At 41.9% G+C, this 25177-nt stretch overlaps 1 protein-coding gene across 12 annotated transcripts in view; it reads right to left on the reverse strand.

The window, feature by feature from the left end:
- Positions 1-25177, reverse strand: part of MAGI2 (membrane associated guanylate kinase, WW and PDZ domain containing 2) — a 585270-nt gene that overhangs the window by 179704 nt on the left and 380389 nt on the right. For 11 of the 12 annotated variants that reach the window (XM_087967823.1, XM_087967821.1, XM_087967822.1 and 8 more), the window contains 3 exons: positions 23421-23636; positions 15315-15525; positions 3073-3152 (listed from right to left, as the gene is read on the reverse strand). In XM_087967823.1, coding sequence (XP_087823949.1) covers positions 3073-3152; positions 15315-15525; positions 23421-23636 — 507 coding nt within the window. The remainder of the gene's footprint in view (positions 1-3072; positions 3153-15314; positions 15526-23420; positions 23637-25177) is intronic. The other variant, XM_087967826.1, reaches the window with a different exon arrangement.

The raw sequence follows: 25177 nt of genomic DNA on the forward strand, positions 1-25177 counted from the left end.
TAACACACCTCCTCCTCCTCCTCTGATTTAACTGTGGGAGGGACTGATAGGTGACAACAAGCATGCAAATGCATTCAAATGTAAATTAAGCCAAACATTTACACAACATCTGGAACAGGCTTTGGAGAGGCACTTATGTGACCAACTACCTTGATAGACTCCCTTCAGGGGAAAACATATTTTTTGGTGACATATGTACAAGCGTGAACTAAATATTGGTGGCAGATGGAATGGGCAAGCAAGTTCTCCAAAGAGATCCATGACAAGCGTCGATTCCATCTTCTTCCTGCTTCAATCTGCATGTCATAAAATATCCATAATTGTGTCGATTCGAAGAAGCTTTTGAATATGCATTTTTCTCTCAGGATACCTCAGCCATTTGAGATGTGTTTATGGAATCAATAGCCCTGCATGGAAAAAAAATAGAATTCCATACACCTGAGCAGTGTATAGATATTAAAAAGCTGGTGTCAACCTTGGGGCATGTCAAAAGCAGGTAGGTTGTGTCTTCTATCTTAAATCCTTCTTCTTGCAAAATCTACATGGAAGAACATGAAACATGACTCGTTTTGGCCACCACATTATAAAAAAAAGAAGATGTTGAGACTCTGGAAAGAGTGCACAGAAGGGTAACAAGGAAGATTGGGGGGACGGAGGCTAAATTTATATAAAGAATCATTGCATACATTGGCTCTGTCTAGTTTAATGACAAGAAGGACTAGGAGTGACATGATAGCAGCAAGGCACCAGAAGACAAGACAAGAAACAATGGATGGAAACTTAAACAAGGAAAGAAGCAACCTAGAAATAAGGAGAAACTTCTTAACAGTGAGGACAATCCACCAGTGGAACAGCTTGCCTTCAGAAGTGATGGGTGCTTCAACATTGGAGGCTTTTAAGAAGAGATTGGACAGCCGCTTCTCTGGAATGGTATAGAGTCTCTTGCCTGAGCTACAAGCAAGGTCCCTTCCAACTCTGTTATTGTGTTATATAACCTAACATAAAGTCTACGGTAGATTTTAATGGAAGAGGGTTTTTCTTAAAAAAAAAAAAAAAAAACACACACACACACACACACACCAGAATTTTGTATACAATCATCCATCAAACAGCAAACACCATGATGTATGCTATATTCTTGTGGCATATCTTATTCCACATCAGATATTTCAGCTATACCCATACAGAAGACCACAGTAACATGTTTTCATGGTCACGAGACTTCAGCTCCAGAAAAGGGAAGTGTTACATGCAAGAAATTTGGCTTGCAAAAAAAAAAAAAAAAGGCAGTTATAACAAGACTCAGCAATGCATTAGCGATGATGCTTGGGTGTAATTTTGGTAGCATGCAGCATACTTGTTTTAATGGGCACATTTATTTATTTAATAGATTTTATTTATATTTATATTTATTTAATTTATTTAATTATTATTCACTGATTTAAGTTTATTTATTTATTTATTTATTAATTCATTTAAAATTATTGGCTGCCCAATAAGAGATGGAAAGGGATTCCAAAATCACAACCAAATTTCCCCCCCCCAGAAAGTGTTTAGAAGCTCTAGAAATGTTGAAGGAAGGCCTGATATGAATTAAGAAGAGTGTAGTACATGAGTATTTTAAAAGGCTGAAGGGAAATTATATTTTTCTGCCTTGGTTTGCGGCTTCGGTCCTGACTGGACTCCTCACGATGGATTAGTTTTTGCATATAAAATGACTGTAAATCCTTCCAGCAAGATAAGATCAGCGATGGATGTGATTTTTTTTTTTCAAACATCTAATAAGGTGCCACAGAGATCACAGAAAATACCCCTGGAGGTTTGGAGAAGAAATTAGGCCTCAATTTGTCTGGAACGGTATAAGGCCTCCTGGTTGCACAGCGGGTTGGATTAGAAGACCTCACGGGTCCCTTCCTTCCAGCCCTGTGATTCTGTATTCTGAATTACAGCTACTGTAAAGACAGGATCCAAATATGTTGGGAGAAGATGGGGTAGAGTGGATAAACATTAGAACTAACTACGCGTCACCAAGGAATTTCAATCTGCTGCTCTCTGAGGTATTTATGTGGTTAAGGAATGAGGACTTGTGAGAAAATATCCACCCCCTCGATTTACCAGGCGATGGCTGGTTTTGACACTTCATCTTGCTTTTTCTACGGATTCGATATTCCACAAATTGCCTTTATGGTTTTGAGTCATAAACAGTGCTCCATTGAGAAAAATCACAGTTTAAAAAAAAAAAAAAGCAAAGGATTGGAGGGAGCATATTGTCTCTCTGGAGCAGTTAAATTGTCCAGGCCAGCCCCCCCTTTTGTGTGTGTGAGTGTCTGTCTCTCTCTCTCTCTCTCTCTGTGTGTGTCTTTGCTGTGCTGGAAAAATCCCAGGGGGAAAAAAAGGAGACTCTTTATAATGCACCCTACCCTCTGTGCGATTTCCATTATTCCAACAGCTGCTCAATGGTCTAAATTAGCAGGATTTTCATATACGTTCAGTGAGAGGATAATTGAAAAAAACGAGCTTTGACAGATATAATACATGATTCCGGCAGCATCATTAATGTCCCCTTTAAGAAGAGATAACTTCCCTTCCCTCTTTTTTTTTTCCTGCCCTCCCTCTTCGTGTTTTTATTTTAAACCATCTGCTTACTACTACGCTGGCAGAGAGATTCCCTGGACACAAGAGCCCATCATCGTATTTCCCCGCTCCAGCTGTGCACCATTGCCCCAGATGCTCTGCGTGGCAGAGATTTCAAAGCTCAGAACCTCAGTGGGCTCTGCAGACTAAAATGGGAATTAAAAACAGCTTCCAAGCCCCTCTCAAAAAATCCCAACGCTCATTGTTATTCTTAGACTGGAACATTACAGACTCGGGACTAGAAATAAATGCAAAATACAGGCTCAAAACAGAGCAAATTTGCAGTCTCCCAACTCCAGTTAAAACTCTCCTTTCCACCCCCCTCTAAATATTTTCTCCTGCTTAACGACTCAGAGACCTGAAAAACTTCCATCCCTTTGATAGATACATAGATAGATCTATTTCTCCCCAGCAGCCATGAAAAGTTTAATAGCCTACCATTTTCTTTGCATTCTTCGGGTGGTTTAGCCTTCTTCGCCAAGCGCGGATCCAGCCACGATGTAGTCTTTGTGTTATGGCTGAAAAGAAAAGAGATCGCTCCGATCAGACACATTGCCAATGGATTCACGTTGATCCCCTTTCCATACCGGTTGAAAAGGAGGCAGGGGATGGGAAAAGGAAGAAGAAGAAGAGGAAGAAGAGGAAGAAGAGGAAGAAGAGGAAGAAGAGGAAGAGGAAGAAGAAGAAGAAGAAGAAGAAGAAGAAGAAGAAGAAGAAGAAGAAGAAGAAGAAGAAGAAGAAGAAGAAGAAGAAGAAGAAGAAGAAGAGTAGGAGGAGGAGGAGGAGGAGGAGGAGGAGGAGGAAGGCAGGGAGGTTCGCCCCACAAATTTGCAATCCATATCTTTTTTTTTTATTTGCTTACTGGCTCTGAGTAGACCTGGAGGAGGTGTAAGCATAATAGTGTGAGGCATCAGCCTCTAATTTTGGCAGCTCCAGTGCCTTGTCCTCAAAGCTGCTATTTTTATTAAACAGCTCTGGAACGGTTGCCAAGCTAACCTCATTGTACATGCAGAACTCATCCAGGGCAAAAAGTAATTTGCAGCATTCTCCCACAAAAATAGGGGTGCAGTCACGAGACTTCTGTGTGCTCATTCACTGGCTTTTTGGGCGAAGGGCTTGGGTTTTAATGCTTAAAGCAAACTACCTTGTACATATAATTTCTGAACAGACACAGAAATGGAGAGAGATGCAAACTGTTGTAGTTACAGGTTCCATTTTCTTAAGTCAGTGATTAATGGCCCTCCATTTAAGCCATGTCCATCTCTTCTGTGCTTTGCCCAGTTCTGTGGATAAAAGTATATAAAGGAACTGGGTATGGCTACTCTAGTGAAGAGAAAGACCAGGGGAGACAGGAGAGCAGTCTTCCAATATTTGGGAGGCTACCCCAGAGAGGAAGGGGGGGGGGGAGTCAAGCTATTTTCCAAAGTACCCAAAGGCCAGACAAGGAATAATGGATGGAAACTGAACAAGGAGAGATTCAACCTGGAAATAAGGAGAAACTTTCTGACATTGAGAACAATCAACCAATGGAACAGAAGTTGCCTTCAGAAGTTGTGGGAGCTTCATCACTGGAGGCTTTCAAGAAGAGACTGGACTGCCCTCTGTCAGAACAGTGTAGGATTTCCTGTTTGGGTGGTGGGTTGGATTAGATGACCTACAAGGTCCCTTCTAATAATCTCCAATCTCTGTAATCTATATTTTGTGGGGGTTGAAACAAATCACAGGGTCCATTTGACTGAATCTGAAATAACAATTCCCTCCACTCCGCTCTAGAATAACCAGGGAAACGAATTTTAGTTTCAGGCAAAATGGTTCAACAAAGAGAGACAGTTTCCCAGATCAATGGATCACACAATAGCAACATATCAATAAAGTTACATGTGAAACTTTTTAGAAACGCACATCCTTCTTCATGCTCAGTGGATATAACACAAGTGAATAGCAAGAAAGAAAAAAAGAACTCCTTTTAGTATTATAAATGAGATGGAGAGATGTCTGTTAGACAATCCAATGATGACATCAAGGAAGCATTTAACAGAATAGAAGATAGAATTCTTTATTGGCCAAGTGTGATTGGACATACAAGGAATTTGTCTTGGTGCAAATGCTCTCAGTGTACATAAAAGAAAAGATACATTCGTCAAGAATCATAAGGTACAACACTTAGTGATAGTCATAGGGTACAATAAGCAATCAAATCATACTAGGAAATAGAATAGAATAGAATAGAATAGAATAGAATAGAATAGAATAGAATAGAATAGAATACTTTATTGGCCAAGTATGATTGGACACACAAAGAATTTGTCTTGGTGCAAATACTCTCAGTGTACATAAAAGAAGAGATACATTCATCAAGAGTCAAGAATCATCAGGTACAAAATAATAGTCATAGGGTACAATAAGCAATCAAATCATACTAGGAAATAGAATAGAATAGAATAGAATAGAATACTTTATTGGCCAAGTGGCCAAGTATGATTGGATACACAAGGAATTTGTCTTGTTGCAAATGCTCTCAGTGTACATAAAAGAAGAGATACATTTGTCAAGAGTCAAGAATCATCAGGTACAACACTTAATAATAGTCATAGGGTACAATAAGCAATCGAATCATACTAGGAAACAGTCAATATAAATTGTAAGGATATAAGCGACAAAGTTACAGTCATACAGTCACATGTGGGAGGGGATGGTTGATAAGGAGTGTTGAGAAGATTAATAGTGATAGTAGTGCAGACTTTGTAAATAGTTGGACAGTGTTGAGGGAATTATTTGTTTAGCAGGGTGATGGCATTCAGGAAAAAACTCTCCTTGTGTCTAGTTCTGGTGTGCAGGGCTCTATAGCATCGTTTTGAGGGTAGGAGTTAAAACAGTTTATGTTGGGGATGTGAGGGGTCTGTAGATATTTTCACAGCCCTCTTTTTAACTCGGGGTGCAGCATACAAGTTCTCAATGGAAGGAAGGTTGGTAGCCATTATTTTTTCTGCAGTCCTAATTACTCTCTGGCATCTCTGTCTGTCCTGTTGGGTTGCAGAACCAAACCAGACAGTTATAGAGGTGCAGATGACAGACTCAATCATTCCTCTGTAGAACTGGATCAGCAGAGTAACAGAGTTGGCAGTCTCTGGATATCCTCAGTCAACTAGGACATCTAGAAGCTTCTTATTCAAGAAAAAGATAAGAGAGCTGAAGAAGCTTCTTGGATAAGAAGCGAAACGTCTTCAAAGAAAAACCAAAAAGTCCAGTTGCCTCTTGGAAAAACAAAACACCTTTGGGACAACAGATTTGAAAGGCACCTTGGAGGTCTTCTAGTCCAGCCCCTTGCTCAACCAGGAGACCTTACAAACAGTTGTTCACTAAATGAACTGTTGTAAGTCAAGGACTAACTGTCTTCATCATCCAGTAGGGTGTTATATCTAGAGATTGCCCAAATATTGTCCTTCAAATTGGGCATGGTGTGGTAAACTTAAAAGCTTAAAAGATGTTGTGAATTTGTGTGTTCAAATGTATGCAAGAAACATACTTTTCATTAGCTGAAGAGCCACTCATGGATATACACATCTATGAATTCCCCATCTTAAAAAACAGATTTTGTGTAACATGTATTTTCTTGCCCTCTTCATACAACCACTAAGCTCTTAGATAAGGGGGCATTTTATTTGTTAAACACAACTTCGGAGGCTACTCCCTTTGAATTGATCATGTAAGAATGAATTAAGAACGTTTTTATTTATCCACTGTTTGTTCACTAACCTAACCATTCGTCTAAGTCTTTTATTTTCTTTTAATGAAAGGTGATAAAAGATCAAACAGCCTGCCCAAAGTCCACGCACGTGGGTTACTATTGATTGCTTTTCATGCCAGAAATAGTGTGATATTTTTAATCACACAAAGGATGTCATGAGTTTTAATTTGGACTGGACATTCTCTGTTGACTTTGAAATAGACTGATAGGTTGGACTTTTTGTTGATTGCGATTTCTAGTTCCTAAACACTGAAACAGAAGGGAAACTGTGGGGTTAGTGGGAGCCCTCTGAGCTTGGTGGTTTTCTTGAAGACGTTTCATTACCCAACTCGGTAACATCATCAGTGCTAGAAGGGAGTGGGGTTTGTGGAGTGGAAGAGAAGCAGGAGAGGAGCAGAAGGAATGTGGGGTCCTTGGAGTTCTCTAAGCTTGGCTGTTTTCTTAAAGACGTTTCATTACCCAACTAGGTAACATCACCAGTGTTAGAAGGGAGAGGGCTTTGTGGAGTGGAAGAGAAAAGGAGGATGAGCAGCAGGACACATAAAGATCCACAGGTTCTCTACCCCTGTGAAATACCCTTGCCCTGTTTACTTAAATATATGCAGACACACAGTAAATATAGCTGCATATACTGTTTGAAACCACCACAAAGTAAATTATCTGTTTTACAATCTTGTTGGTATGTTTTTGGGAATCATGATGACAGAAAATGAAGCTTAATCTACCATAAGGAATATATTTATCATATCATATTGTATCATATCATATCATATCATATCATATCCCTCCCTTTCTCCCTCCCTCCCCCTCCCTCCCCTCTCTGTATCTCTGTATCTCTCTATCTCTCTCTCTATCCATCCATCCATCCATCCATCCATCCATCCATCCATCCATCCATCCATCTATCTATCTATCTATCTATCTATCTATCTATCTATCTATCTATCTATTGCTCTGTCATCTATCTATGTATCTATTATGTATCATACACACACACACACACACACACACACACATAGAGGGAAGGGGGGAGGAAGAGAGAGAGAGAGAGAGAGAGAGAGGAGAGAGAGAGAGAGAGAGAGAGAAACTTCCTGTGGGATTTCTAGATCCAAACAGCCAAGCAGGTACTAGCCCCCTGATGCTGAACCTATGGAATGCGTGCCGGAAGTGGCATGCAGAGCCATCTCTCTAGGAATGCCAGCCGTCACCCATTGCTCTTCCGGGTTCCGATGCATTCATGCGCATCGGCCAGCTGGTCTTTGCGTGTGTGGGAGCACCATAAACTGAAAGAGCAGCTCCCCTTTGCGCATGTATGCACTGGGAAGCTGAGCTTCTGGTTTCTGATGCGCGCATGGGTACTGGCCAGCTAGTCTTCATTCGCGCATGCATGCCAGAAACTGAAAGACCAGGTGGCTGGTGCGCATGCACATGCACATGCCGGAAACCGGAAGCTCAGCTTTCCAGCATGCACATGTGCGCTGGGGAGCTGCTCTTCTGGTTTCCGGTGCTCCCCTGTGCGTGTGCGCACATACTTCTGTTTCAGCACTCAGTGCTGAAAAGATATGCCAATACTGTACTAGCCAGTCAACCAGACATGGTGGTAGTAGACAAGGATCAGAAGGCAGCAGTAGTGATAGTTACACCAGTGCCAAGTGACAGCCACATAAGAAGTGTATGCATGTACGCATAAGATAGATAGATAGATAGATAGATAGATAGATAGATAGATAGATAGATAGATAGATGGATGGATGGATGGATGGATGGATGGATGGATGGATGGATGGATGGATGGATGGATGGATGGATAGTGTCAGCCTTCAAGATTTTCTCCCTTTGCTTTGCATCTTTCGGCTGTCATAAGTAACGGGGGGAGGAGGGGGGAATGGTTATGGGGAGTGAGCTGGAGGTGTTACAAACCAGAACTGTATAAGGTGGGGTGGGGGTAGATTCTTGCTTAGGTTTCTATCCTATGCTATGCACAACTGTAACTCTTTATCAAAATATGTCAAGGTCAACGGACAGAGGCCTCATCACCACCTGGAGATACCCACATGATGATATACACAACTTTTAATTGGATGAGCCAATTGAACTCTTGGGGGTGGGAACGTTGCCATTACTTTGTATATGTGATTTACGTGCCCATTTTCTCAGATTCAGAATTCTTTTGTTGCTACCACTTGATTTCCAGTAAAAGATATCTTTTCTCTGATTAAAGGAGTCTAAGTATTTCTTTCTTGGATTTTGAATGGAGCACCAGCTGACAGACAGATAGACAGACAGACAGACAGACAGACAGACAGATAGATATGATAGGGGGCGTGCATAAGCGCACCAACGTGCCTACCGTCCCTGTCCTATTGTTTCTCTTATTCTTCTTTTATTTTTCTTATATGTACCCATTTCATGTATTCACAACTATGTATACACTTATACTTATTATCTTGTAAACAATTGGCAAATCAAATAAATAAATAAAATAAAATAAATGATGGATGGATGATGGATGGAAAGATAGATAGATAGATAGATAGATAGATAGATAGATAGATAGATAGATAGATAGATAGATAGATAGATGGAAGGATGGATGGATGGATGGATGGATAGATTATTCTGACCCAAACCTGGTTCCAAGGAAGCAAACACGAGACAAAGGTAACAGCACAACCTTTTAAGGTTTCTTTACGAATCCTGTTCCTTCATGGGTAAAAGGCTGCTTCAAACCAATTAGCTCCGATAAGAAAGAGCCTTGCCAAGCTTTTGCAAGCCTGCCAAGAACACCAGATAAAGTTACTAAGCAGTAATTCAAACCAAAGAGTCTTCAAACACTAACTCAGATATTCCTAACATCCACCAGGCTCGAGTGTAAAACTTCTTTGCCTTCTGTGGTTTCTCTGCTGGCTTTTATCTCCCCAGGGAGGGGCCATTACCTTGCAACCTTACTACCAAGTCATCTGTGCTGCTGCAGCTGCTCTTTCCTTCGAGCAGCCCTGCGCGCATGTGCAATGGGCCAGGCTCCTCGGGGACCTCTTCATCACTGCTGCCAGCCTCCACAATCTCCAAAGGCAGCATTCCACTCCCTGATGGTCTTGGCCCCATCCCTGCACCACACACAGGCCCCTCATCTGAGTCCTCGCTCTCCAAGCCCTCAGCCACCTGCACCTGCTGCCGGTGAACCACAACATAGATGGATGGATAGATAGATAGATAGATAGATAGATAGATAGATAGATAGATAGATAGATAGATAGATATAGGTAGATCTACACACACACACACACACACACACTTTCTGTGGGACTTCCAGATCTAGATAGCCAAGGAGGTACTTACCAATAACCAGACATCATGGCAGTAGGCAAAGACCAGAAGAAAGCATTAGCGATACATGTAGCAGTGCTTGTCCCAAAGCTGTTTTTTTTTTCCAAAAGGCAACTAGATATTCTTGGTTTTCCTTGAAGACGTTTCACTTCTCCTCCAAGAGTCCAATAATGACTGGAGATAGATGACCAGCTGTCTGCAAGGAATAGAAATCCTTCCATGCTCCACCATTCAGTCAGAACTAAAGAAGCTTCTTGGATGAGAAGCAAAATATCTTCAAGGAAAACAAAAGTTGCCAGTTGCCTCTTGAAAAAAAAAAAACACCCTTGGCAAATTTCTTCTGAAGCGAAGAACCACAGAAGCCCTCCTAGTCTTATACGTCACTCTCACTCACATTCTGATCCTCGGCTGCACTTTTTAAATTTAACCTTTACTGGAACCAAAACTTCAATTACGGCAAACTCCCCAAATAGGAAAACCAAGAATTATTTTCTAAATGTCACCTCCTGCTCCCGAAGTCATTCAAGGCAAGCCATTCAAAGCCTTCACTCCAGGCAAATGATCATTGGCAGGGAGAATAAATGGAAAAAGACAAGAGGGAGAGAAGAATGAGAGGATTATTTCAACGCCGTTAACTTTTTATTTCCTAGTTAGCTACCCTTTGGTCAGCCAAGAATCCAGTTGGTCTCATCGCTAGAGAAACATTCAGCAAAATTTTACACACACACACACAGAGAGAGAGAGAGAGAGAGAGAGAGAGAGAGAAAGAGAGAGAGGCTTGATACCCATGCTTCACTATGAAACTATGTGGTTGGGGACTTAGTTTTTGGGGAGAAAAATATGGGGGAAAAAATTCTGCCTCTGCCTACCAGCATCCATCGGTATTCATCTGGCTAGCATCCTGTCAATGTGTGAGAGAGTTGAGGGCTGTTTGGAAACTGAAACAGTATTTGCTGTGTCAGCAAGAAGGAGACAGCAAGGAGCCTGGGTGTGGCTTAGCTCAACTGTTCTGTACTAAAGCTGCTTGGTGCTCTGAAACTGAAACTGAAACTCCTCTGCTTGTGTTTTGCATTTGGAACAGATTTCTTTTCAGGTGGGGAGGGGGAGTAGAAGTCCTTAGCATCAGAGCATGTTAATAATAATAATACAGTATATGAAATACTAATGCTCTGATGGTCATTTAAAAAAAAATCTTTCTTAGAGAGCACCTAGAAGCCAAGAGGAAGATATGTGCCAAATTTCAAGTTTGTAGGCTTTACGGTTCTGCGATTTTGTGATGATGCATGAGTGGTATTTCAGTTTTATATAGATATATAGATATATGTTTATTTGACTGAAGGGCTGTTTCTGTGTTCAGAGAAGTAAACAAAAAAATAATAAAACCCCCTGAACTTATAGCATCTTCTTTTATGAAACTCAAGCAGCTGGTTAGAGTTATTTATTCAACGCTTCTAGTGCATTTCCCAATTGTAAAACTCCATGGGGAAAAGACAATGATTATTATCCAATCATTTCCAGATAGCCTTTGACTTACAAACGTTCATTTAGTGATTGTTTTACATGGGAAAAAGTGACATATGACTGTTTTTTTACACTTATGATCATTGCAGTATTGCTGGGGCAAGGAATGGGAGCTCAACCCATCCCATGGTGCTCAGATCTCGAACACGGACTGTCAGCTTTCCGTCTGACAAGCTTAGCATCTTTAACTGCTGAGCCATCACAATGAATTAACCTTTGTGCCTGCATCTGAATCCCTTCCGCAGCTACTTTACTCTTCATTTATGAAAAGCAGTGAACCGAGAAATCACAGTGAAATAAAGAATTATGGTCAATGCTTCCTAAATGAGGCAGGATTCATGGCGAATAATCCAATCTCCTAGGTTAGATATTAAAAAAGGTAGAAGTGGTTTTCTCCTTTCTGGTCGTGTCTGACTCTAGGGGTGATGTTCATCTCTGTTTCCTAGCCAAGAGAGCGAACATTGTCTGAAGATGCATCCATGGTCATGTAGCTGGCATGACTATACATTGAAGTGCATGGAATGCTCTTACCTTCCCACCCAAGTGGTACCTATTTATCTACTCACGGTTGCATGCTTTCAAACTGCTAGGTGGCCAGGAGCTGAGGCAAGGATGGGAGCTCATCCCATTGTGTGGCACTTGGGTCTTGAACCCAGTCTCTCAGCTTTCCAGCTTTCCAGCTGACAAGCTTAGCATCTTTAACCACTGAGCCATCACGATGAATAACTTTTGTGCCTGTGTCTGAATCCCTTCTGCACCTACTTTACTCTTCTTTTTTGCAAAGCAGAGTACTGCGAAAGCACAGTGAAATAGAGAATTACGGCCAATGCTTTCTAAACGAAGTAGGATTCATTGCAAATAATCAAAACGCCTAGGTTAGATATAAAACGGATAATGTTTTCTCCTTGCCAGTCATGTCTGTCTCTAAGGGGTGATGTTCATCTTTGCTTCCTAGCTGAGAGACCCACCACTGTCCGAAGATGCTTCTGTGGTCATGTGACTTGTATGACTATACGTCGAAGTACATAGAATGCTCTTTCCTTCCCACTGAATTTATCTACTCGCATTTGCATGCTTTTGAACTGCCAGGTGGACAGGAGCAGAGGCAAGTAATAGGAGCTCACCCCATCGGGCAGCTTTGGATCTCAGTCCTGGGGTATCAGCTTTCCAGCTGAAACACTTAGCAGATTTATCTACTGACACTTGCATGCCTTTGAACTGCTCGATTGGCAGATGTGCACCCTAGCCAACAAATCGCATGCATGAATTTCATCTTTCAGAAAAGCATGGTCTTTTTTTTTCTTCCATTTGACAGAGTGGAGTTAAAGTGACCTAATGTATTTTTGTACCATCACTTTATGCCATCTTGGGAAATCTGCAGGAAAATTCCGAGTGCTATTATGCATTTATTTCGGTCAGTCTAATGCATATACAGCGTGATCCTTGGAGAGCGGCCAGAGGTTTAAGATAGAAATGGGGAATGAAATTGATGGAGTGTATATTAGAAAGGGGAGAAAATGTTCCCTTAAAAGTATTTGCTATGTAACCTCTATTACTATTTCGTATGACGTAACATATTTGGATAACAATACTGGGAGGATTCTAAGCGGACGTATTAAAACCACTCCAACTTGCTTTCTGTTCTACCAGCTTTATGAAGGCAAGATGCACCAGGGAGAGAAGACAGAAAAAATATGAGCAACTCACTCCTACCACTGCATGCTGCCCTTCCTTATTTATCAGCCGGAAGACTCAAATCCAAGATTTGTTGTTGTGGAACTCTCACAACATCTGCCCCACAACTTTAACACTGATTGCTAATGGAAAGCCAAATGGGTTTCCAGTTATAGGAAGATCAGCTACTGGGGGTTTGCAGGGGTTCAGGAGAGCCCCTAACTAAGATTCTGTGCAGTTCGGAGAACCGCCCCCCCAAATCCCACTCCTGGCTGGCCCTGCCCACCCCTCCCCTCCCAGGAGTCCCCATGTGGCCCGAGTTGGATCCCACATAAGTGCAGGGCATGCATGGAGGCTTGAGGAGGGCAAAAAAGGGGCCTCCTGGAAGTTTGGGAAGGCCGGAAATGGGCCTGTTTCTGGCTTCCAGTGAGTCTCTGGAGCTCAGGGAGGCCGTTTTCACTCTCCCGGAGGCTCGAGGAAAGCCTCCGGAGCCCGGGGAGGGTAAAAATGCCCCCCCCTGCTGTGGTGCAGGAGGCCGACTAGGCCACACCCACCATGTCCACTCCCATCCAGCAATTGGGCAGAGAACCCTTTGCTAAAATGTTTGAAGGCCACCCCTGAGGAAGACATATAGATGATGAGGATGGAGGCTCATTCTCCAAACTTGTGGGTTGGTTTCTGAATGTTTCATTACCAAATTAGGTAACATCTTCAGCGGAGTTTAGGAGATTTCAGTGACAGTGTCCGTGTGTTGATAAGTGCTTCGTGTGGTCAGTGGGTCTTGTGATGGGGAGATCATGTTAGGTGAGGGTCACATCAGGTGCGGGACTTTTGATGGGTCTCGAGACCAACTGACCACACAAAGCCCTTATCAGCAGAAGAACAAAACATCAGGGGATCTCCTAACTTGGCAACCTTGCGGACTTCAGTTCCCAGAATTCCCCAGCCAGGGAACTCTGTAGTCTCAAGTTTAATGGAGCTTCTGTTTCAGAGGTGGTATTCAACAGGTTCTGACCAGTTCTGGAGAACCGGTAGCAGAAATTTTGAGTAGTTCAGAGAATCGGCAAATCCCACCTCTGACTGGAGATTTTACAGTATCCTTCCCCTGCCACGCCCACAGAACCGGTAGTAAAAAAATTTGAATCCCACCACTGTTCTGTTTCCATGCCCAAGTGTGGAAAACATGAACAAAGTAAAAAGAAAGAAAAGATTCAACATTTCATGAACATTGTCAAGTAGTTCAGTTGGTGCCTGAAACCAAAACAGATGCTTCTAAGCAAAATTCCAATTGACTTTTCTTTAGCAAGATTTATTGAAAGGAATAAAATAGAGTTGCAAAAGCTCCAGCAAGTAAACCCTTTCTTATTTATATTTATTTTATTTTATACATTAGGACAGATATAGTATTTCCCTCGTTTTACTGATAATGGAGATCGTGCTTAGCTTCCTCTGAATCTTTATTAACCTGGGAACCAATAATTACAAGACTAAACCAACAAACAAATATACACAATGTATTTGTATGCATCTATGCATACATATACAGATGGAAATAAAATAAAATATCCAGTTTTAGTTTATAGCTGACATTTGCCAAGTCTTTACATCTTTTAGCAACCAAATAATTTAAGCAACCAAAAACTATTCACCATAATGGGGCCTGCATGAGAAACATCATTGTGATTATGACAAAGTTTCAAAAGTACACAAATAGTTTAAGACACTGGCCCATATGGTATTACTAAAATTTAAATAATTTAAAGCAGAGGTCTCGAAACTTGGCCACTTTAAGACTTGTGGACTTGAACTCCCAGAATTCCTCAGCCAGCTATCCTGGCTGGGTAATTCTGGGAGTTGAAGTCCACAAGACTTAAAGTGGCCAAGATTGGATACCCCTAATTTAAATAAAATAATCTGTATAAGTCCCAAGGAATTCCATCATACATGATCCTGGCTGTTTCAGTAGAACAACATCATTTATAGGAATGGATCCCACTGAATTCAGAACTAGGAGGGACTTATTCCCTTTTCAACAGGTAGTAGAATGAATGAGCTGGAAGGGACCTTGGAGGTCTTCAAGTCCAGCCCCCTGCTCAAGCAAGAGAACCTATACTATTTCAGATAAGTGGCTGTCCAGTCTCTTGTTAAAAACCTCCAGTGATGGAGAGCCCAGGTTTTCTGGAGGCAAGCTGTTCCACTGGTTAATTGTCCTCACTGTTAGGAACTTACTCCTTAATTCCAGGTTGCTTCTCTCTTTGATTAGGTTCCAACCATACTTACTCAATAAAGTAGTCTTTAGTACTTACTCGATAAAGTAGACTTTAGTACTTACTCGATAAAGTAGACTTTAGTACTTACTCGATAAAGTAGTCTTTAGTACTTACTCGATAAAGTAGATTTTAGTACTTACTCGATAAAGTAGACTTCCCCTTTCTCTGTGTAAGCCATTTCCCAATTATCCGGCAAGGGGCCCAGTTCATCGTTTTCTTCAAGTTTTGGATGCTTGGTTACATCCATTTCCTCTTTTACTTCTTCCGGCTGGCTATAAACAGGAGCAGGATAAGGCTGAGATGAAGTTTCTCCTGAAACACCGGGGCCCTTTTCTTCATGTTCACTTGACTCTGCGTGAATAAAAACACGGGCATCATTTGCAAAAGCGAAGGTTTTCCCTGTCTGGTTGTGCCTGACTCTAGGGGGCGCTGCTCATCTTTCTTTCTTATCTGAGGCAGCCAGCATTGTCTGAAGACATTTTCCATGCTCATCTGGCCAGCATGGCTATACACCAAAGGTGCACTGAATGCTGTTACCTTCCCACCAAAGTGGTACCTATTTATCTACTTGCATTTGCATGTTTTTGAACTGCTAAGTGGGCAGGATCTGGGGCAAGGAATGGGCGTTCATCCAGTCATGGGTCTCGAACTGCTGACCTTTTGGTTGACAGCCCAGTGTCTTAACCCCTAGGCCACCATGCGGCCACAATAATAGCCTACATCATTTGTAGGCTGTTTGTTATTGTAATGAGGCAAAATTGATATGAATGGGCTTCAGGAGAACTTCCCTGGGTCATACTTATGGAGACAGGCCAGGAGTGACATATGGGCCAAATAAGGCTGGTTTGGCCTTTCTAAGTTACAAACTTCAGCATGGGCCAGAATGAAAAAAACCACAATAATTATATAGATACAGATTAACAGAGTTGGAGGGGATCTTATAGATCATCTAGTCCAACGCCGCCCGCGCAAGCAGGAGACCCTACACCATTTCTGACAAATGGCAGTCCAATTATTTCTTGAAAACCTCCAGTGATGAAGCTCCCTCAACTTCTGAAGGCAACTTCTGTTCCATGGGTTGATTGCCTCAGTGTCAGAAAATTTCTCCTTATTTCCAGGTGGAATCTCTCCTTGAACAGTTTCCATCCATTATTCCCTGCCTGGACTTCAGGTGCCTTGGAAAATAGCTTGACCCCTCCTCTCTGTGGCAGCCCCTTAAGTATTGTAAGACTGCTATCCTGTCTTCCCTGGTCCTTCTCTTCACTAGACTAGCCAGGCCCAGTTCCTGCAACTGTTCTTCGTATGTTTTAGCCTCCAGTCCCCTCATCATCTTGGTTGCTCTTCTCTGTACTCTTTCTAGAGTCTCAACATCTTTTTTAATAGTGTGGTGATCAAAACTGGATGCAGTATTCTAGGTGTGGTCTTATTAAGGCTTTATAAAGTGGAATTAATACCTCTTATGATCTTGATTGAATCCCTCTGTTAATCCAATTTAGGATTGCATTGGCGTTTTTGGCTGCTGCTGCACACTGTTGGCTCATATTTAATTGGTTGTCCACTAAGATTCCAAGATCCCTCTCACAGTTACTGTTATTAAGCCTGGTTTCATAATAATTTCATAATAACATGCTATTATTATTATTATTATTATGTACACAACACTATGTGTTCATAGCTGCCATTTCTTTAGCTGGTGTTGGCGTTCACATGCATCAACATATGTTCTTCCCAAGAATCTAAGATGGTATTGGTGTAGTTTGTGGGCAGATCCAACCACTGTGGCCTTTTGCAACTGACAGATGGAAATTTTGTCCATGTGCTGATTTTTTGGTATAGCACCCACTTTGTCAATAATACATTGGACCACCATTGCTGATTTGTGTCATAGGTTTGATCTTCAGTTCCTGATAATTAGCAAACTTCATTATTAATTAATAATTTCATTGTTGTTATTTCCCACTATATCACTCACAGGTGCAAATTACCAGGAACATTTGTTGGGCTGGATTTAGGTCTCTAGTGGCAATGCAATGACTCTAAATTGATGACATGTTTCACTCCACCTTCCAGCTCAGTCGGTTCATCTCATCACTATACACTATATCTATCTCTATTTCAAGAGGGCAAACATGCCTAACATTCCTGCCTCTTATTTTCCCCACTACAAAACCCTGTGAGCTGGGTTGAATTGAGAGGGAGTGGCTAGCCCAAAGTCACCCAGCTGGTTTTCAAGCCTAAAAGAGGATTAGAATCCATCATCCCCTGTTTTCCAGGCCAGCACCTTCACCACTACTTCAAACTAACTCTCAGTTACCAGTTTGTTTATCATATGCCTTGATAGACCTTAATATAATTTGAACCAATACATCCCAATACTGACCTTCTTTTAGTGTACTTATATACATAATGAGCGTAATTTCTGATCCAGTAAGTGAATTAAGTGTCTCATTGCTAGGAGGTAATTTATACAAAAACCACTGGAATGGGCAAGGAACCTTTTAATTAAAGGAAGAAGCAAGTCTTTGAAATCAAAGCAAAATTTCTAGTAAAATGGTTTCCCCAAGCCAAAGTTGGCTGTTCTACCTACCTACCTACCTACCAGTGGTGGGATTCAAATTTTTTTACTACCGGTTCTGTGGGCGTGGCAGGGGAAGGATACTGTAAAATCTCCAGTCAGAGGTGGTATTTGCTGGTTCTCTGAACTACTCAAAATTTCCACTACTGGTTCTCAGAACTGGTCAGAACCTGCTGAATACCACCTCTGCTACCTACCTATCTATCATGTCTGTCTGTCTGTCTGTCTGTCTGTCTGTCTGTCTGTCTGTCTGTCTGTCCTTGTGTTATCTTCTGTCTGTGTCTGATCTATCTATCTATCTATCTATCTATCTGTCTGTCTGTCTGTCTGTCTGTCTGTCTGTTTCTGTCTGTCTATCTATCTATCTATCTATCTATCTATCTATCTATCTATCTATCTATCTACCATCTATGTATTATCTATCTATCTATCTATCTATCTATCTATCTATCTATCTATCTATCTATCTATCTACCATCTATCTATTTATAAACTACATAAGTTTTCTTCCACCAGTTGTCATTTTTTTCTTGTAAGTACCTAAGGTGGCTGTATTCCAGGAAACACAATAATGTTACAGGGATGACAAACTTTTTAATCCAAATAAAATTCTCTTGGGATCCTGCAATGATTTAATCTCTTCATATCATTTTATTTCTACAAACCCAAGGGAATTCCCTTGATTTTTGGCTCCAGCGGCAACAATTTTGCGCTACTACTTCGGTAAGTGACTCTTTTCTACCTGAAGCTATGTATTGCACATAGAGACAAATCATATTTGTGGTGCATTTTCTTCTCTAGAAAGGATTCACTTAAAAATATTAATAGTGTGACTACAAGATATTATGAGTCGCAACGTTGAAGAGAGGCAAATCTTTTCAGATTTGCTGAAAATGAGATTCTAAATTAAGTTCTTCCCTTACTGTAACCAGTGGAAACCACTCTTGCATTTTTAGGCGACCTACTTTCAAAAATTAAGCTGCATCGCAGAAGGAGGATAAAAGCACAGACATGAGTTTTATGAGGAGGTTCAGAGAAGACTGCACGGGAGTGTTTCCACACTCCGATCTGTCCAAAGGATTATCAATGTGGTTAGGGGAATAACTTCATTCTTGATGATTAAAGAACATCAAGAATGGCTTTGTGCTCCATCTTTACTCCTTCCAGCCAATGGGAGAAGCCAATGGGAGAAGGCTTAGTCTTACTGGACAACCAGCTAAATATGAGCCAGTTGTGTGCGGCGGCAGCCCAAAAAGCCAATGCAATCCTAAATTGCATTAACAGAGGGATGCAATCAAGATCAAGGGAGATACTAATGCCACTATATAAAGCCTTAGTAAGACCACACCTAGAGTACTGCATTCAGTTTTGGACACCACAATATAAAAAAGATGTTGAGACTCTAGAAAAAGTACAGAGAAGAGCAACCAGGATGATGAGGGGACTGGAGACTAAAACATTTGAAGAACAGTTACAGAAACTGGGCTTGGTTAGTCTTGTGAAGAGAAGGACCAGGGGAGACATGATGGCAGTCGTCCAATACTTAAGGGGCTGCCACAGAGAAGAGGGGGTCAAGCTATTTTCTGAAGCACCTATAGGCCAGACAAGGAATAATGGATGGAAACTGATCAAGGAGAGATTCAACCTGGAAATAAGAATAAATTTTCTGACAGTTGGAAGCATCAACTGATGGAACAGAAGTTGCCTTCAGAAGTTGTGAGAGGTTCATCTCTGGAAGCTTTCTAGAAGAGATTGGACTGTTATTTGTCAGAAGTGGTGTAGAGTCTCCTGCTTGGGTGGTTGGTTGGACTAGATGACCTACAAGGTCCTTCCAACTCTGTTAATCTGTTAAAGGCCAAAAAAGAAGACCATATATTCCTGCACTACAGAAGTCTCTGGAGTAACAAATACTGTTAACTCTACAAATAGACCAAATTATGTTGATTTCGCATGGCCAGTTTGAATCCTTTACTAATTTACTATTAGTCTTTTACTAATACCAGGTTTAGTATTTTACTCCTCTGGGCATAACACCTGGTTCAGAACCTACTAAAGGAGCTTACGGTTGAAATGAGGGGGTCCTTGGTGCTCTCTGAGTTTAGTGGTTTTCTTGCAGATGTTTCATTACTCAAAGTAGGTAACATCATCAGTTCTAGAACAGAGGGAGATTTGTGGAGAGGAGGAGGAGGGGAAGGGGAGGAGGAGGAGGACAGGAAGGAGGAGGACAGTGGTGGGGTGCTTGGTGTTCTCTTACTAAGGCTTTATAAAACCTTGATAAGACCACACCTGGAATACTGGATCCAGTTTTGGTTACTACCATTGCAAAAAAAAGATGTTGAGACTTTGTAAAAAATGCAGAGAAGAGCAACTAAGACAATTAAAGGCCTGCAGACTAAAACATATGAAGAATGGTTGCAGGAATTGATATGGCCAGTGTAAAGTAAAGAAGGACTAGAGGAGACATGATAGCAGTCTTCCAGTATCTGAGGGGATGCCACAAAGAAGAGGGAGTCAACTCATTTTCCAAAGCACCAGAAGGCAAGACAATGGATGGAAACTAATCAAGGAGAGAAGAAAGCTGGAATTAAGGAGAAACTTCCTAACAGCGAGGACAATTAACCAGTGGAACTTCTTGCCTTCAGAAGTTGTGGGTACTTCATCACTGGAGGTCTTTAAGAAGAGTCTGAAATGGTATAGGGTCTCCTGCTTGAGTAGGGGGTTGGATTAGATGAGGGGGGGGGGGGGGGGGGGGGGGGGGGGGGATAAAATTTAAAGTGAGGGTTTGAGAAAAATTTCTCCTCTAAGAGGGGTGTTGATGACCCAAGGGCCTTCCAGCTCTGTTCTGATTCAAATATCTTTCAGAGCTGGGATAAAAGACATCTCTTCTCTCACCCAACTCTATTGCAGGAAATGCAAACACCTGCTATTCAATAATCAGCAACCTCGGAAAAAATATTTTCCTCCCTATTTGTTGCATCCACAATCATTCTATTTTGAAAAGGCATCATACCGACCCAGATTTTATTCAACAATATTTAATCCCTGTAGCATGAAAGACAGGTAAACGATCTCAATTTTCCTTGTTGCATTAGCTTTCTGGCTTTGAATCACCTATTGGGTGATTGCAAAATTAACCTGCCCTTAGGAAATACATAATTAAAAGAATGTTTCCATATTCTCAGGCAACAAATTAATGGATTTCCTATAATTTGAGGGGGGGAATGCTCCACAAATATATAAATTTACTCTTGTTTCATTGTTAATGTTAACCATTAACAATCTGTTCCAATATTTCTAGACAGAGAAATATTTTTCTGTTTAGGAATTAGGTGGGTGCAGTTGGGAAAAAAAATCTGCAGAAAAATGCAGGCTGGAAGAAGAATGGAAGGCATTACGCTTGATAGAGATAAGCTATGCTCATGTCATTTTTTATATTCTAAACTATATATCACTTTAAAACTGACTTTGGCATCTTCCTGGCTGCAGATATGGATACAGCAATATCTCTGTGAATAAAAAAAGGCCCCAAACATTGGTTATAAGAGATTTTCATCTCACTTGGAACTATACACAAATTGACCACACTGGACTTTTAATTATTTTAAAACAGGATTTCCATGAATGACTTGGGTGTTTTGCTTCATACAGGTAGATCTTGATTTACGACCACAATGGAGCCCAAAATTTCTGACGTGAAGCAACACATTTGTTAAGTGAGTTTCCTTGACAAAAATTCAGAATCCTGACCCAGAGGGAAGGCATCTTAAATAGTCCTGGATGAGAGTGTCTTCAGAGACTGTGAAATCTAAGAGGGCAGTTTTTATATGCTTATGGGTATGCAAATGCTGAGTATAGAACATAATGACATGGTAATAAAATTGGAAGCGACCTTGGAGGTCTTGTAGTCCAACTCACTGCTCACTCAGGGGATCCGTCCTGGACAAGTGGCTGTCCACTCTCTCCTTAAAAGCCTCCAGTGATGGAGTACCCACACCTTCTAAAGACAAGCTGTTCCGTTGGTTATGTCATGCACCTGTTGGAATCTGATTCAGAGGGGGAGGCCGAGCAGCTGACAGGGAGTGGCAGTGTGGCTCCGTTGGCTGTGGAGGAAACTGGGGAAGGGCACAGTCCGCCTGGGCAAAGCAGGGAAGAGGTAGAGCAAGGGAGAAGTAATTTGGAGGAAGACCCAGGCCCACTCCCTCTTCATCCTAGGGCACGTAGGGAGGAACAGAGAAGGGAGCAACGTGAGTTGCTTGGCTTACAGGGGAGGAAAGGGCCCTGATTCCCTTCATTAGCTGCAGCTGGGAACACAATGTTTAAAAGGGGAAGCTGCACCAGCTAGTTGTTGGGAGCAAATAGTGAATTATCTGGTATTGTTGAGGTTTATATGTGTTCCTGACATCTTCCCAACTATGTGTGTTTTGCTGGGCTTTCAAGTCTGCAATTCCTTCACCTGCCCTGTCCAGTTAATTACTGCAGCGTGGTTTGTGTGGATTTTTAGTTACAGTTTATAAGTACTTTTTTCAGACTGAATTTCCTCCATTATAAAGACTGTTCTTAGGAGAGTTTTTTCTCCAGCCGAAGGTAACTGGACACTGGGGGCAAAGTTGGAGATAATATAGGGACTCTTCTTGCTTATTTGGCTGTGTTGCCTTGTGGTCATCACAGGTTAATTGATCTCATTGTCAGGAAATTTCTTTTAGTTCTAGGTTGCTTCTCTCCCTCATTCATTTCCATCCTTCCTGTCCTGCCTTCAGGTGCTTTGGAAAATAAGTTTACCCCCCTCCTCTCTGTGGTAGCCCCTCAAATATTGGAAGACTGCTATCATGTCAGCCCCTAGTCTTTCTTTTCACTAGACTAAAACATACCCGATTCCCGCAACCATTCTTTGAATATTTTAGCCTCCAACCCCCTAACCATCTTTGTTGCTCTTTTGTGATGACCCAGGGTGGAATACAAAATAAACACAGTTACAAAAAACAGGTGAAGCCCCTTTTATTCCTTCACTTTGCTTCCGAGCTCCAAATATCCTTGAATGGAGGCAAAAAACTCCCACACAAGCAGTTACAAGGAGGAGGAAATTCCATTTAAACTATAAAGAGTAAAAAACAACACAAACCAGGCAAGATAAGGCCTTGAAGATGTCCACAGATATCAGAACATACACTGGGAAGGACGCCAAACTCAGAGAGGAACAATAAACTAGAGATATTTCCATGCTTTGTTTCCAGCGCTGGCCCATACGCATGCCCGTCCTCTTATCCAGTTGTCACAGCTGCAGCCCATGAAGAGGATCAAGGCCTCTCCTCCCGAGTAGACCACGTCTCTCCCTTATCCTCTCCTCCCCGCATGCCCTAGGATGGAGAGGGGATGGGCCTGGGTCCTTCTCTGACTGCCCAGCCGGCCTCTGCCCTTGCCCAACCTCCTCCACAACCTCTGGAGCCACACTTGTCCTCCTCTCCCTCAGAGTCAGTCTCCACCAGGAGCATGACATCTTCTCTGCCCAATTTCCAGAGTCTCAACACCTGTTTTATAGTGTGGTGCCCAAAACTGGACAAAAAAATTCAAAGTGTGGCATTATAGAATAGCAGTAACACTTCACGTGATCTTGATGTTGTCCTGTATAATGCAACCTCGGTCTGCATGAAAACCCGTGAGGAAATGTTCTCACCTGGTGTGATTGCCATGCTATTGCCATTGACCACAGCTTTCTCTTCCTCTTCCTCTTCCGGAGGCTCAATTCCTGCCTTTTCCATGTTGCTCACTGACTTGTTTCTTTTCCGTTTGCCTTCCGAACTGGGTGTTGCTCCTGGGAGGATCTGATCTGTGACATTTAATAGTAGTGGGACTGGTTCAGCTGGAGGCTTGGGAGTACCGTAGTAATTATCTAGGATGAAGCAAAAGGAGAAAAAAAAGGTGGGGGGGAAGGAAAGTTTCAGAAAACAGGCTCAGAAAGAACGGTTTCCTATCGATTTCATTCTGTAGTTTTCAGGTTTCGATCTCCAACCTCAAACGTCTTTAAAATTTCAAGGGAGTAGCCCAGATGTATTTCACCACCAACTGGGTTTTCTTGATATGTACTTGTGGATAGAAAGATGCCCTTCAGTGAGAAATGGAAAGTCTTTTTACTAAAACAATTGCTGTTACAGATAGCTACTAGCGTTCAAATGCACGGCTTGTAATATCTCCCTTGTTTATTTGGGCTTTGATAGCCAGTTAATCTGCACACAAAATTTCCTGATGGAAAATAAAACCACCCAAAATACAGCATTTGTAGTAACACCAACACCACCATCACCAACAATATAATAGAATAACAGAGTTGGAAGGGACCTTGGAGGTCTTCTAGTCCAACCCTCTGCCTAGGCAGAAAACCCTACACCACTTCAGACAAAGGGTTATCCAATCTCTTCTTTAAAACTTCCAGTGTTGGAGCATTCACAACTTCTGGAGACAAGTTGCTCCACTAATTGTTCTAACTGTCAGGAAATTTCTCCTTAGTTCTAAGTTGCTCCTCTCCTTGATTAGTTTCCACCCATTGCTTCTTGTCCTGCCCTCAATAATATGTCTATCCAGATCCTTGGAAAGGACTCAATAGACAAAAATGCCAAATCCAGTCTGAACATCTGGCAGACTGTGCAATTATTCCTCCTCCTCCTCCTCCTCCTCCTCCTCCTCCTCCTCCTCCCTCCTCCTCCTCCTCCTCCTCCTCCTCCTCCTCCTCCTCCTCCTCCTCCTCCTCCTCCTCCTCCTCCTCCTCCGTAGCATGACAAAGTAGCAACAATGAAGCATTGGAAGTTGTGCAAGAAATACCATTTGCCTGCAGGAAAGAATTGGTAGGACTGTAAAGTAGAGAAAGTGATGGAAAACGAGGAAACTAAATGGGACCTTAGACCAGAGGTCTCCAACCCCCTATCCATGAATTAGTACTGTGCCACGGCATGCCAGAAATCAGGCCACACAAATAAACAAAGCCCATCTGCCAGATGCAGGCAGTATGTGAAACCACGCACCCTCCAGTCCACGGAAAAACTTCTCTCCACGAAACCAGTCCCTGGTGCCCCAAAGGGTGGGGGCCACTGCTTTTGATAATTCAAACTGACAGGCACCTGCTGCATAATACCCCAGACTTAACAATTGCTAGTAAGACAGATAAAACAGTCTGGATAACGGACGCAGCAAACCCTGGAGACAGCACAGAATAGAAGAGGAAGAGCTGGAGAAGACAGCAAAGATATGCCAATAGAAATAGAAAAACTGTGGCAAAAGAAAGCAAAGATACCACCAATAATAATAAGGGTCTCAGGTGCAATCCCAAAACATCTAAAGCCCACTTGAGCATCATCGGCATTGACAAATCCACCACCAGTCAATTGCAAAAGGCAGCTGTTCTTGGAACAGCTTACATCCTGCAGAGATATCTTTAAC

Source organism: Notechis scutatus, chromosome 6 (genome assembly GCF_049901735.1).
Source record: "Notechis scutatus isolate UNSWTSFEM ecotype Mainland chromosome 6, rNotScu1.2, whole genome shotgun sequence".
Lineage (NCBI taxonomy): Eukaryota > Metazoa > Chordata > Lepidosauria > Squamata > Elapidae > Notechis > Notechis scutatus.